The sequence below is a fragment of the Bison bison genome, unplaced genomic scaffold (assembly GCF_000754665.1).
Source record: "Bison bison bison isolate TAMUID 2011002044 unplaced genomic scaffold, Bison_UMD1.0 scf7180017864032, whole genome shotgun sequence".
Classification (NCBI taxonomy): domain Eukaryota; kingdom Metazoa; phylum Chordata; class Mammalia; order Artiodactyla; family Bovidae; genus Bison; species Bison bison.
The window spans coordinates 4,326,970-4,339,093 of record NW_011494604.1 but is presented as its reverse complement, the minus strand read 5'-3'; the positions used below and the strand labels follow the sequence as shown (position 1 = coordinate 4,339,093).

Sequence of the window (12,124 nt, the reverse complement as noted above, 5' to 3'; positions counted from 1 at the left end):
GAATGTTCTTGTTAAGGAATGGTGGTGGTGAACCTAGCCTGTGCGAAAGACTGTTGGATAGCAAACAACTCAGCTAACTCTGCCCTAAGGAGTGGTATTTACTTGCCTTTGATTACGTAGCTATTTGTAATGAAGAAAGCTCCCAGTTCACCTTGAATCCGACAACAATTGAAAGCTCTTAAAAATGACTCTCTGAGAACTCTTGTGTGTGTGCCCCCTCTGTCTGCTCTCTCAGATGACCACTACACAGATAGACTGCAGGGACTTCAAGTGGTCCTGACCTTCAACTTGAGCAATCATTTTCTCAGAAAGCTAAATAAGAATGAACATTTTGCTTTGTTTTCTTTGATTCCTTCCACTACTTTTTCATTTTAGGCTCATAAAGTTAGACTCTTAAAGCTAGTAAAAACCTTGACCAGCCGTCTCTTTATAAGTCATTCTGGGTATACCCAAGCTATGTGTTCTAAGGGCCATGCAGTTTTGTAAGTTCCTGTAATCTTTTCATTTTCACCTGCAAATGCATAAGTGTCTTGGGAAACTGTTTACAAAATGGGTGTCTATAACCAATTACTTGACATCTTGGAGCTCTGCCAGGTAAAGGTTAAGGTTTTTCTACTTTTAAAAATTTCTTACCTACCCAAGCTTTGCCCAGTGAGTAGCAAGGATGGGAAGAGTCTACATCCAAGGTTTTCATTATACTCCTTTTCATATAATTTCCAAATTATATGAAATGTGAACCTCATGTACATTTAGCATGCCTTGGTACTGTTAAAAAATAAAGTTGTCTTTACTTTGTTGATTACCACATAATTCCACATCAAATTTTGTGGGATAGAGAAATCAGTCAGAGAAGGCTTCATAGAGATGGCCCTTGAGCTGATCCGGGAAGAAATGGGTAGGACTTTAAGAACAAAGGAAGAATGTTAGTGGGTAGAGGTCGGGGCTGGATTTTGTCTCATTCTGGAGAAGGTAGAGGGCAGTGAAGTTATTAGGTGGTGAAGGTCTCTAGAACAGAGAAGCAGACAGAGAAACTTCATTTATGTGAGCTCCAAGGACTTGAAACTGTGGCTTGTTTTCTAAATTGAAATGGGGTTGTATTAAAAAACATGTGTCTTATTTTTATTTCAGGTAAAGTGGAGTAGTGGCTTTGAATATGTTTTCTATGTAGGTGAAAGTGTATTTTGGTACCTAATCTCATTAGCTATATATATTTTGTACAGACCTATGATTTTTAAGACATCCCAAAGTAGCATAAGACCTCAAGATAATTACCATATTAAAAATTAAATAGAAAATTAATGCCACATATCAAGAAAGTAGGAATAAGATGATTTGAATTTGAAAGAAGCTTGGGACTGTTGTCTAGCTATTACCTTTGTCTGCCTTCTGTCTTCCATCCCATGGCTCAGTTTAAAACATTTCTTCCATTTCATGTTCAAAACATGTGGGGCTCTGATTTTGCTTACCTGAATTTTCATTAGTGTGAGAAACTGAATATTTTTCCCAGTTATCATTGAGAACACCAAGGATACACAAGAAGCTAATATAAATAAAAATCAAGGTGATTTTGGGTTGTCTTTTGTAATAGATTGTTAGCACTGATGGTGACATCTTGAAATAAGCTAAGTAAGAGTTGTTTGGCTTATATATGTAGTCTTGTGAACTACTTGTTTATAGGTTGGTATGAAAAGTTTTTCTCCCATGCTTTTAGAGCACATTTCAGTTAGAAAAAACATTAAGGGATTCTTTTAAATAGAAAGCTTTACTAATGGGTGAAATTATTTTGAAAAAATGACTCAATTTTGTTATGGGTAAAACTTTAGGAAGAGCCTTTGTGGATATCATTTTAGATAGAATGAAAATGTGGATAGAATTGTGTTCTTCACAGATGTGGGCTTAAATGATGGAGTTAAAATGAGAATTACCGAGGGTGTGGAGAAAAGGGAACACTCTTGCACTGTTGGTGAGAATGTAAATTGATACAGCCACTATGGAAGACAGTATGGATATTCCTTAAAAAATTAGGAATAAAACCACCATGTGACCCAGCAGTTCCACCCCTAAAATTGAAAAAGACACAAGTGTCCCATTGTTCATTGCAGCACTCTTTACAGTAGCTAGAACATGGAAGCAACCTAGAGGTCCATGGATAGATGAATGGATAAAAAAGTTGTAGTACACACACATGATGGAATATTACTCAGCCATAAAAAGGAATGCATTTGAGTCAGTTCTAATGAGGTGGATGAACCTAGAACCTATTATATAGAGTGAAGTGAATCAGAAAGAGAAAGATAAATATCGTATTCTAACACATATATATGGAATCTAGAAGAATGGTACTGAAGAATTTATTTACAGGGCAATGATGGAGAAACAGACATAGAGAACAGACTTATGGACATGGGGAGAGGGGAGGAGAGGGTGAGATGTATGGAAAGAGTACCATGGAAACTTACATATGGTAATATGTAAAATAGATAGGCAACCGGAATTTGCTGTATGGCTCAGGAAACTCAAACAGGGGCTCTGTATCAACCTAGAAGGGTGGGATGGGGAGGGAGATGGGAGGGAGTTTCAAAAGGGAGGGGGTATATGTATACCTATGGCTGATTGATGTTGAGGTTTGACAGAAAACAGCAAAATTCTGTACAGCAATTATCCTTCAATAAAAAATAAGTTAATTTAAAAAAATGAGAATTACCTAGGTCACACTTTTTTTCCTCCTCTGACTTGATTTCTTTTATGTTACAGTCTTAATTTTGTGTCTGGGGATTGAAATAGAAATAGTGTATCTGTTTGCTCAGTAAAAAATATATTTTAACTATGCAAAATCATGACATGTGCTATTAATATCTGTTTCTTTAGACGTGCACTCAGTCTCCTCATTGTTTATTTATACCTTTTATTTAGATCACTTATTTGAATGTGTTGTCACTTTAGTCTTAAAATTCATTTAAAACTAGAAACCTTGAGGAGTGGCTGAGTCAGATGCATATTAAGCTGGTAAGCCCTTTTTTCCTAGAAAAGGGTGATTAAAATTGGTTCAGGGTGGGGCCTTCCAGTTCTGGCTCTAGTGATTGGGTTTATACAGTTGAGTGCAGTGATAGTGATAAGCTTTTTGTACCAGATGGGGTGAGATTGTGCTTCTAAGAGTATGAACTTTTGCTTGTTGGCTCTGGTCTTTAAAGCTTGAGGATTAAAAAAAATTTTTTTTTTTCTTTTGTTAATAGAGTTTGATAGGAGACTTTTCTAATGCCAGTTTGTATAGTTTCTTTGTTTTACAATCTACATATATATCACATCTTGCTTTTTGCTGTGTGGGTGTTAAATGTGCTATGAGTATACTTTTAGAGGAAAAGCTTTAAAATAGTGTGAAATAAATGTCTTTTTATACATCTCAACATACTTTCAAGCATCTAGATGCACTCAAACCAAATTAATTAGAAAAATCTAGATTTCAATTAATACCTGTGCTTTAACTTTTAAGACTCTTAGTTACAGAGGCATAGTTTGCTTTGAAAAAAGTTAAAAGTAATTTCTTAAATTTCTGGAGATGAGAACATGCTCTCTGTAAAACCAGTTTCATAGAAAGCTGTTGGACCTCATTTTTAGGTGATCAGTTTTCAACCTTGAACAAGTCACTTAAGGTCTCAAATAATTGGCCTTTTCATCTGTAAAATAGCATACTCTATGCTTTTCTTTTATCTATTCTTTTTGCATCAAAGATCTATCAAATCATTTGTTAGAAATTGTTCATTTAATCAGAAAGATCGGGTTTTCTCTCCTTTTCTGTTGGCATGATTTGTTACCGATTTGTGTAGCATAACCAGTCTTTGGCTTAATTTTACTTTTGTTAGTTTTTTTTTTTTTTTTCAGGTGCCAGTCTATTGTCTTTTGTATTTGTCCCTTTTCTTTGTCTAGTAAATTCAGTTAAAGTGAACTATTTGAAAGTAAGTGACAGACATCACGATACTTCATGCTTAAAACCATTGGCATTAATCTCCTAACAAGGACATAGTCCTCCAGAAAATGCAGTACCATATCACAATTCTAAATCTAATATTGATACAATACTGTTGTCTAGGATATAGTCTGTATTCAAATTTCTTACTTCTCCCAATAATATCCTTCAGGCTGTCCTCAACTCACCTCATCCCCCCCTCAATTCAGTAGCTAGTCAAGGGTCACCCTAAATTTAGTTGTCATGTTAAACTATCTTGGTTAAAGATCCTTTCTAGAAAGGTGATAATATATTTAAAAGTAAACGATATATAATACTTAATGGAAAGTCCTCACTAGTCTAATACAGTGGTGTCTGTGTTGCTGCTGCTGCTGCTGCTAAGTCGCTTCAGTCGTGTCCAACTCTGTGCAACCCCATAGACAGCAGCCATCAGGCTCCGCCGTCCCTGGGATTCTCCAGGCAAGAACACCGGAGTGGGTTGCCATTTCCTTCTCCAGTGCATGAAAGTGAAAAGTGATAGTGAAGTCACTCAATCGCATCTGACTCTTAGATATCTCATTATGCTAATTCTCTGTTTTGTGTCTAGGCTCTTCTGTGTGGCAGCTCAGAATGATGGATCAAGCCAGATCAGCATTCTCTAACTTGGTATGATTTTAAGATGTATTTCTCTGTCACCAGTTTGCAAGAGTCTGAAGCATATGAAGATGCTTTTCACCCAGTAAGCAAGAAAAAATAACCAAAGCTATCATCAGTTACTCATTTATGTTTGAAGTGGTGGTCTTGAGGTGTACTAGATCTCACAAAGGAAGGTTATATTCAGTCTTGAGTAGAGTTAATTATGGAAAATCATGTAAGAAGTTTCAGGGCATAGTGAAGAGATAGTCAGATAGTTCAGATAAACTAAAGAAAGCACTGGTCAAAATGTCTATCAGTAGACATGATAACAGAAACTGAATGAAAAGGCTGAATGAGATAAGGGCCAGTGTATGAACCAGCCCTCTTATGCTATTGACAGAACTGGGCACAAGGAAGTGTGCTAGCTTGAAAAGGGAACTTTTTCCTTGAGAATGTACAGCAAGTCATAGTAATAGCCCAGTAGCACCTGATCAAGCTTCCTTTAAATGTCCCAGTTCCCTTTCTTCTCTTTCATAATGCTTTCTTTTCTTTTTTTTTTAAAATCTCAGTTTGGTGGAGAACCATTGTCATATACCAGGTTTAGTCTGGCTCGGCAAGTAGATGGTGATAACAGTCATGTGGAGATGAAATTAGCTGCAGATGAAGAAGAAAATGTTGACAGTAACATGAGGGGCAACCAAACCAGTATCGCAAAACCGAAAAGGTTAAATGGATATGTCTGCTACGGGATCATTGCTGTAATCGTCTTTTTCTTGATTGGTAAGAACAGCCATTCAAAACTTTAAAAATTCCTTGTTGTCAACTCTAGGAAGTTTGTTCATCCAGCTCAGCAAACATTTATGTAGTGCATTGTGCAAGATACCAGGAATACAGTGATGCCTAAGATTTTACACCTGCCTTTGAGGTTAGCCTGGTGGGAGAAGAGCAACGCAGGGATCATTTCAGTGTAATGTGCAAATGTTACACTAGAAATTTGCACAGGGTATTTGGAGCATAGATGCTGGCCCTGAGGATTCACAGAAGGCTTCTGGGAAGAAAAGTTACCTTTGCTTTGAAAAGCTAACTGTTTAAAATGAAATTATTATATAATAGATTGAATGGTTTAAAATAGACAAAGCTGAGATGTGTCATTTACTTTCAGATGCCTTACAGTTTAATTTAATGCCAGCATTTGAAAATATTAACAATTCTTACAGGAACGGAGTATAAATGAAATTCTTTGAATTCACCTCTGAAACTCTTTATCCTTAGGATTTATGATTGGCTACTTGGGCTATTGTAGACGTGTGGAATCACAAGATTGTGGGAAAGAGGCAGGAACACAGCCTTCGTGCCCAGAGGAGACAGAAACTTTCGAATCAGAAGAGCAACTCCCTGGAGTACCTCGCATATTCTGGGCAGACCTCAAATCAACGTTGTCAGGAAAACTGGATGCCGTAGACTTTGCCAGGGCCATCAAGTAAGCCTGAGCTGCTTCACAAGTCCAACCTCAATGCCTAAGCAAATACTATTAGGTGCAATGGAATAAAACAAGGGTGACAGTCTGGAGGAAAAGCTGGTTAGAACAGGCGAGACATTTTCAGTCAAGGGTAGTGAAAGTGAAAGCGTCAGTTGCTCAGTCGTGTCCACTCTTTGCGACCTCAGGGATTGTAGCCCACCAGGCTTCTCTGTCCGTGGAATTCTCGAGGCAAGAATACTAGAGTGGGTAGCCATTCCCTTCTCCAGGGGATCTTTCCAACCCAGGGATCGAACTCGGGTCTCCGGCATTGCAGGCAGATTCTCCCCCCACCCCACCCCCTTTTTTTTAAAGAAAATTCATAGGCTTTTGGTCTTTTGTCATATGGTTCTTTGTAGCCTGTTGCTTGCTGTCAGACTTTGTTCTTCCCTGATTTTCCATCTCATTCCCCTGTAAGTCATGCTGAGCCCTGCTACTATCCATAAAGGAATCAGCAGCTTTTTTCATCCTCTAGCTCAGGACTAACCAACAGCCCAAGTCTCAAGTATTTCTTGATTTCTTCTGGTTCTTACTCAACTCATACCCTAAGAAGTATCCTTCAGGTTTCTGTCTTTAGACTTTTCTTTTTTTGGCTGCACTGGGTCTTCATTGCTGCGTGCACGGGCTTTGTTTAGTTGCAGTAAGCATGGGGTGCTCATCTTTTACCTTTTGTTAACCCCGAATAGTTTCAATGGGACAATAATTCTTTTGGTCTTAAATGAGAAATCTTGGCATTTTTACTTCTTCTGGTGAATATTTTTGTGTGTACTGTACACTAGGCATTATGGATAAAGTGAGGGTGAGGCTATAGTCTCAAAAAAGATTATATAACTCATGTGATGTGTATATTTACAAAGAGTCATGAGATATCAAAACGAAGAGGAGGTTTGCTTCTGGGATATTCAGAATGCTTCAAGAAGTGAAATTGAAGCTGTATGTCTTGAATACACCAACAGTAACACTGTCTTTCATTTCGCTTAGAGCAGATCTTATGGATACTCTTTTCCCCTAAAATTACCCTAAGCAGATATATAGGGATGAGGCTTTACAGTAGATAAAGAGGTTTAATTCCTGCAAATATAGATGCTTTTTTTTTTCTTTTCCTTCTAAGCTTGTCTCTTTCTGGTTAATCCAGAATTTTGGGTTACAGTTATTTTATTGAGTTATGCTTTTAAGACAACTTGCTTGATATTTGAGTTCAGTGTTTAAGTTAAACTTTAGTTCATTTAACAGTGAGTTTTTTCCCCTCCAGGATGCTGAATGAAAATTCTTATGTCCCACGTGAAGCTGGATCTGAAAAAGATACCAGTTTGGCTTTTTTCATTGAAAATCAATTACAGGACTGTAAACTCAGCAAAGTCTGGCATGATGAACATTTTATTAAGATTCAGGTCAAAGGCAGGTATGTTGAAAGATGGTAACCTCATTTTATAGAATTAGCTATTCTCAGGTGTGCTAATTATTGTCTGACTCTGTGACCCCATGGATTGTAGCCCACCAGGTTCCTCTGTCCATGGAATTCTCCAGGCAAGATTACTGGAATGGGTAACCTCACTCCTACCATCTTGCCTGATAGGATCTTCCTGACCTAGGGATCGAACCTGGGTCCCTGCATTCCAGGTGGACTCTTTACCATCTGAGCCACCAGGGAAGCCCTAATTATAGCAAAGACCTTCAAAATAAATAATGTATGTCAAATGCTAAATGTATTAAATCCATTTAATTTTTTTCTCAAAGATGCCTTCACTTCATTTTCCCTTAACCTTTTTTTTTTCCCCCACAGTTCTCAAAACTCGGTGTCTATAGTGAGTACAAGCGGTAACGGCAGTCAGGCATACCCAGTGGAGAGTCCTGAGGGTTACGTGGCATATAGTAAGGCTGCGACCATTACTGTGAGTAAGGCAAAGCCATGCATGATTCTTATTCCCCTGTTGAATAGCTCGAAAACTCATTGTCTTTTCCTGTTCTTAGTATAAGTTTACTTGTAAAATGTAGCTGGTCATGGGATATTTTTGTTCTCATCCCTCCTATGCCACAGTTAAAATCCCGAGTCCTCAGCTTGGTTGGCAAGGCCCTAAGTGATTCTGCTGCTCTGCTCTTCACTCACTCTGCTGTGGCCACTCTCGCCTCCCTGCTGTTCCTCAAACACTCTAACTCAAACATGCTCCCACCTCAAGGCCTTTCTAGATCGCCTTTCTCTTTGTCTGTCCCACTCCTCCCTTAAATATCAGCACGGCTTCTTCCCTCCCATTGCACTGGAGTCTCTTCTCCAGCATTACCTCCCTAGGGAAGTCTTCTTTGATTATCTTATCAAAAATGGCCTTCCTCCAGTCCCTTCTCCTTACCCTGTAAGTACAGAGCCTGACATTATTCACTTGTTTCCACACTAGCATGTAAGCTACACAAAGGGCTAGGAGTTAGTTTCATTTTCTGCTGTGTCACAGAGCCTCGGACAGTGCCTGACACATGCTAGGATTTACTGAATGAATTCATGTATCAGATTCACCCTTATGTGGAGGCAGATGTAAATAACCATCTTGGCTGGAGTCTAATGTTAGTTTGATGCTTTACTGCTTGATCTTTTAAAATTTAGGCAACTTTGGCCAAACTACTATAGAAGTTGAAAAATAGCTAGCTAGATCTATCTAGGTTTTTTAGGTTAAAATCCACATATTTATATGCCAGAGTCTTATCTGAAGATTGTCTTCTGAGCCAAATGAAGTTTTATGGTTCTTCTCTGTCTTCCTGGTTGCCTGTGCTGTATCACTTTCACTGGCCACCCACAAGCCAGTGTTTTGGAGGTAGGTAGTAATAGTTTACAGTCAACAATTTTGGATTCATGATCTCTGAAGAAGATTTAGCTTCGGGACCAGGGACCAGGCTTGATCACTCAAGACCTTTTGTGTGGCAGGAGTTTTATGACAGTGAAAAAGGACAGACAAAGCTACTGACATAGACATCAGAAGAGGACAGAGCGCCCCCACTCACTAGTGTATCGAGGCCTTATATGTGTTTGCCTGACCCACTCCCACAACATACATCTTAAATTAACAAAGTTAGAACGAACAATAGAAAGGTCTTACCAGACCCATTCCCATAACATAAGTCTTAATATAACAAGATAACCAAGGTACAGAGCTTAAGGAAAAATATACCCTTGAGCAAGATGAGCTTTGTTGTGTAATCATTCAGTTCAGTCGCTCAGTCCTGTCCGACTCTTTGCGACCCCATGAATCACAGCACGCCAGGCCTCCCTGTCCATCACCATCAAGTCAGTGATGCCATCCAGCCATCTCATCCTCTGTCGTCCCCTAACGTGTAATCATTAGTTCTGGGAAAAACATTTTCTGTGACTAAGACTAAGGAGTGTAGAAAAAAATGTTTGTCCTTTTCTCCTCCTCAAGAGACCCCTTTCTCCTCCTTGGGGGCCCTGGACGTCTTATCAACCTACCTAAGAATTAACTCTCTCAGTAGGTTGTTCTGTTAAAGAATGTGGAGAGGATTAGTTCACCTGAATGCTATCTGTGTTTAGATATTTAGTTGCTAATGTCAGTTTATAGCCATTCATCTGAACTCTGATAGAGTTTAGGAGCATTATGATGACAACTTACATAAACATCTAAAAGTTGATCTCTGCAAGTTTAGTTTATTCTAAAACAACTTTTGGATGGATTTATTATCACAGCTTTCAGTTAATTCTTATGTCCTTGGTTATCTGCAGTTCAAGTATAGGAACATTATGTAATTGGTTCTGCCTTGGCTAGTCTACAGTGTTTTTAATGACAGATACCTCTTTGCTTAAGCATATTTTAATTATCCTTTCTCTTTCCCCCAAATATCTGAAGCAATGTAAATTAACATAAATAGTCAATGTTAATTAAATGAAAGGTATCATAAGGTAATGAAAGATATGAATATTTAGTTCAGTTCAGTCGGTCAGTTGTGTCTGACTCTTTGCGACCCCGTGAACCACAGCATGCCAGGCCTCCCTGTCCATCACCAAATCCCAGAGTTCACCCAAACCCATGGCCATTGAGTCGGTGATGCCATCCAACCGTCTCATCCTCTGTCGTCCCCTTCTCTTCCTGCCCTCAATCTCTCCCAGCATCAGGGTCTTTTCAGATGAGTCAGCTCTTCACATCAGGTGGCCAAAGTATTAGAGTTTCAGCTTTAGCATCATTCCTTCCAAAGAACACCCAGGACTGATCTCCTTTAGGATGGACTGGTTGGATCTCCTTGCAGTCCAAGGGACTCTCAAGAGTCTTCTCCAATACCACAGTTCAAAAGCATCAATTCTTTGGCGCTCAGTTTTCAGCAGACTCTGTCATTGTTCTAATACCATAATGCTCATTGAATCTAATGTCTTTATCCTAGGGCAAACTGGTCCATGCTAATTTTGGCACTAAACAAGACTTTGAGGATTTAAATATGCCTGTGAATGGATCTTTAGTGATTGTAAGAGCTGGAAAAATCAGTTTTGCTGAAAAGGTGAGTATGAGTTATTAAATATATAAAATCATTCTATAGCTAAATGGTATTGTTAATTTTCTTACATTCTGAAAACCATCAGTGTTAAACTCTCATACCTGATAATATAATTTATTAAAGTACTCTACAAATCAAATAAGTTCCTGTTATCTAAAGTTATAGGATACTTCTGAAACTGGCATATCTACTTGGAGTACTTTGCAATAATTGTTCTCCAGTAAAAAAGGAGTTATGAGAAATGCTTAAGTGAAAGACATTTAAATTGTGTTTGTGTAACCAAGTTATATATATATATAAAACCAAGGTTTATGTGTATATACACACACACACACATACATTCTTTCTCTCTCTATATATATATATTAATGTATATGATTCAGTTATAACTGTGTTTTATAAAAAGGAAAATAAAAAGTCACCTATACAAGGGCTTAGAATGGAAAGACAGTGGTTGTCTTGGAAGGGTTTTTATTATTTATATTTTGAATTCTCTGTAAGAGTTCAGTTCAGTCAGTTCAGTGGCTCAGTCGTGTCTGACTCTTTGCGACCCCATGAATCACAGCACGCCAGGCCTCCCTGTCCATCACCAACTCCTGGAGTTCACTGAGACTCACGTCCATCAAGTCAGTGATGACATCCAGCCATCTCATCCTCTGTCGTCCCCTTCTCCTCCTGCCCCCAATCCCTCCCAGCATCAGAGTCTTTTCCAGTGAGTCAACTCTTCGCATCAGGTGGCCAAAGTACTGGACTTTCAGCTTTAGCATCATTCCTTCCAAAGAGCACCAGGACTGATCTCCTTTAGAATGGACTGGTTGGATCTCCTTGCAGTCCAAGGGACTCTCAAGAGTCTTCTCCAATACCACAGTTCAAAAGCATCAATTTTTCGGCGCTCAGCTTTCTTCACAGTCCAACTCTTATATCCATACATGACCACTGGAAAAACCATAGCTTTGACTAGACGGACCTTTGTTGGCAAAGTAATGTCTCTGCTTTTCAATATGCTATTTAGGTTGGTCATAAGTTTTCTTCCAAGGAGTAAGCGTCTTTTAATTTCATGGCTGCAATCACCATCTACAGTGATTTTGGAGCCCAAAAAAGTAAAATCTGACCCTGTTTCCACTGTTTCCCCATCTATTTCCCATGAAGTGATGGGACCAGATGCCATGCCGTGATCTTGGTTTTCTGAATGTTGAGCTTTAAGCCAACTTTTTCACTCTCCTCTTTCACTTTCATCAAGAGGCTTTTTAGTTCCTCTTCACTTTCTGCCATAAGGGTGGTGTCATCTGCATATCTGAGGTTATTGATATTTCTCCTGGAAATCTTGATTCCAGCTTGTGCTTCTTCCAGCCCAGCGTTTCTCCTGATATACTCTGCATAGAAGTTAAATAAGCAGTGTGACAATATACAGCCTTGACGTACTCCTTTTCCTATTTGGAACCAGTCGTTGTTCCATGTCCAGTTCTAACTGTTGCTTCCTGACCTGCATATAGGTTTCTCAAGAGGCAGGTCAGGTGGTCTGGTATTCCCATCTCTTTTAGAAT

At 38.8% G+C, this 12,124-nt stretch overlaps 1 protein-coding gene across 8 annotated transcripts in view; it reads left to right on the top strand.

Annotated features, from left to right (window-relative positions):
• Window positions 1-12,124, top strand: part of TFRC (transferrin receptor) — a 149,589-nt gene that overhangs the window by 121,779 nt on the left and 15,686 nt on the right. For all 8 annotated transcript variants that reach the window (XM_010834322.1, XM_010834328.1, XM_010834327.1 and 5 more), the window contains 6 exons: window positions 4,551-4,609; window positions 5,149-5,359; window positions 5,852-6,059; window positions 7,348-7,497; window positions 7,879-7,987; window positions 10,470-10,583. In XM_010834322.1, the coding sequence (XP_010832624.1) occupies window positions 4,551-4,609; window positions 5,149-5,359; window positions 5,852-6,059; window positions 7,348-7,497; window positions 7,879-7,987; window positions 10,470-10,583 (851 nt within the window). The remainder of the gene's footprint in view (window positions 1-4,550; window positions 4,610-5,148; window positions 5,360-5,851; window positions 6,060-7,347; window positions 7,498-7,878; window positions 7,988-10,469; window positions 10,584-12,124) is intronic.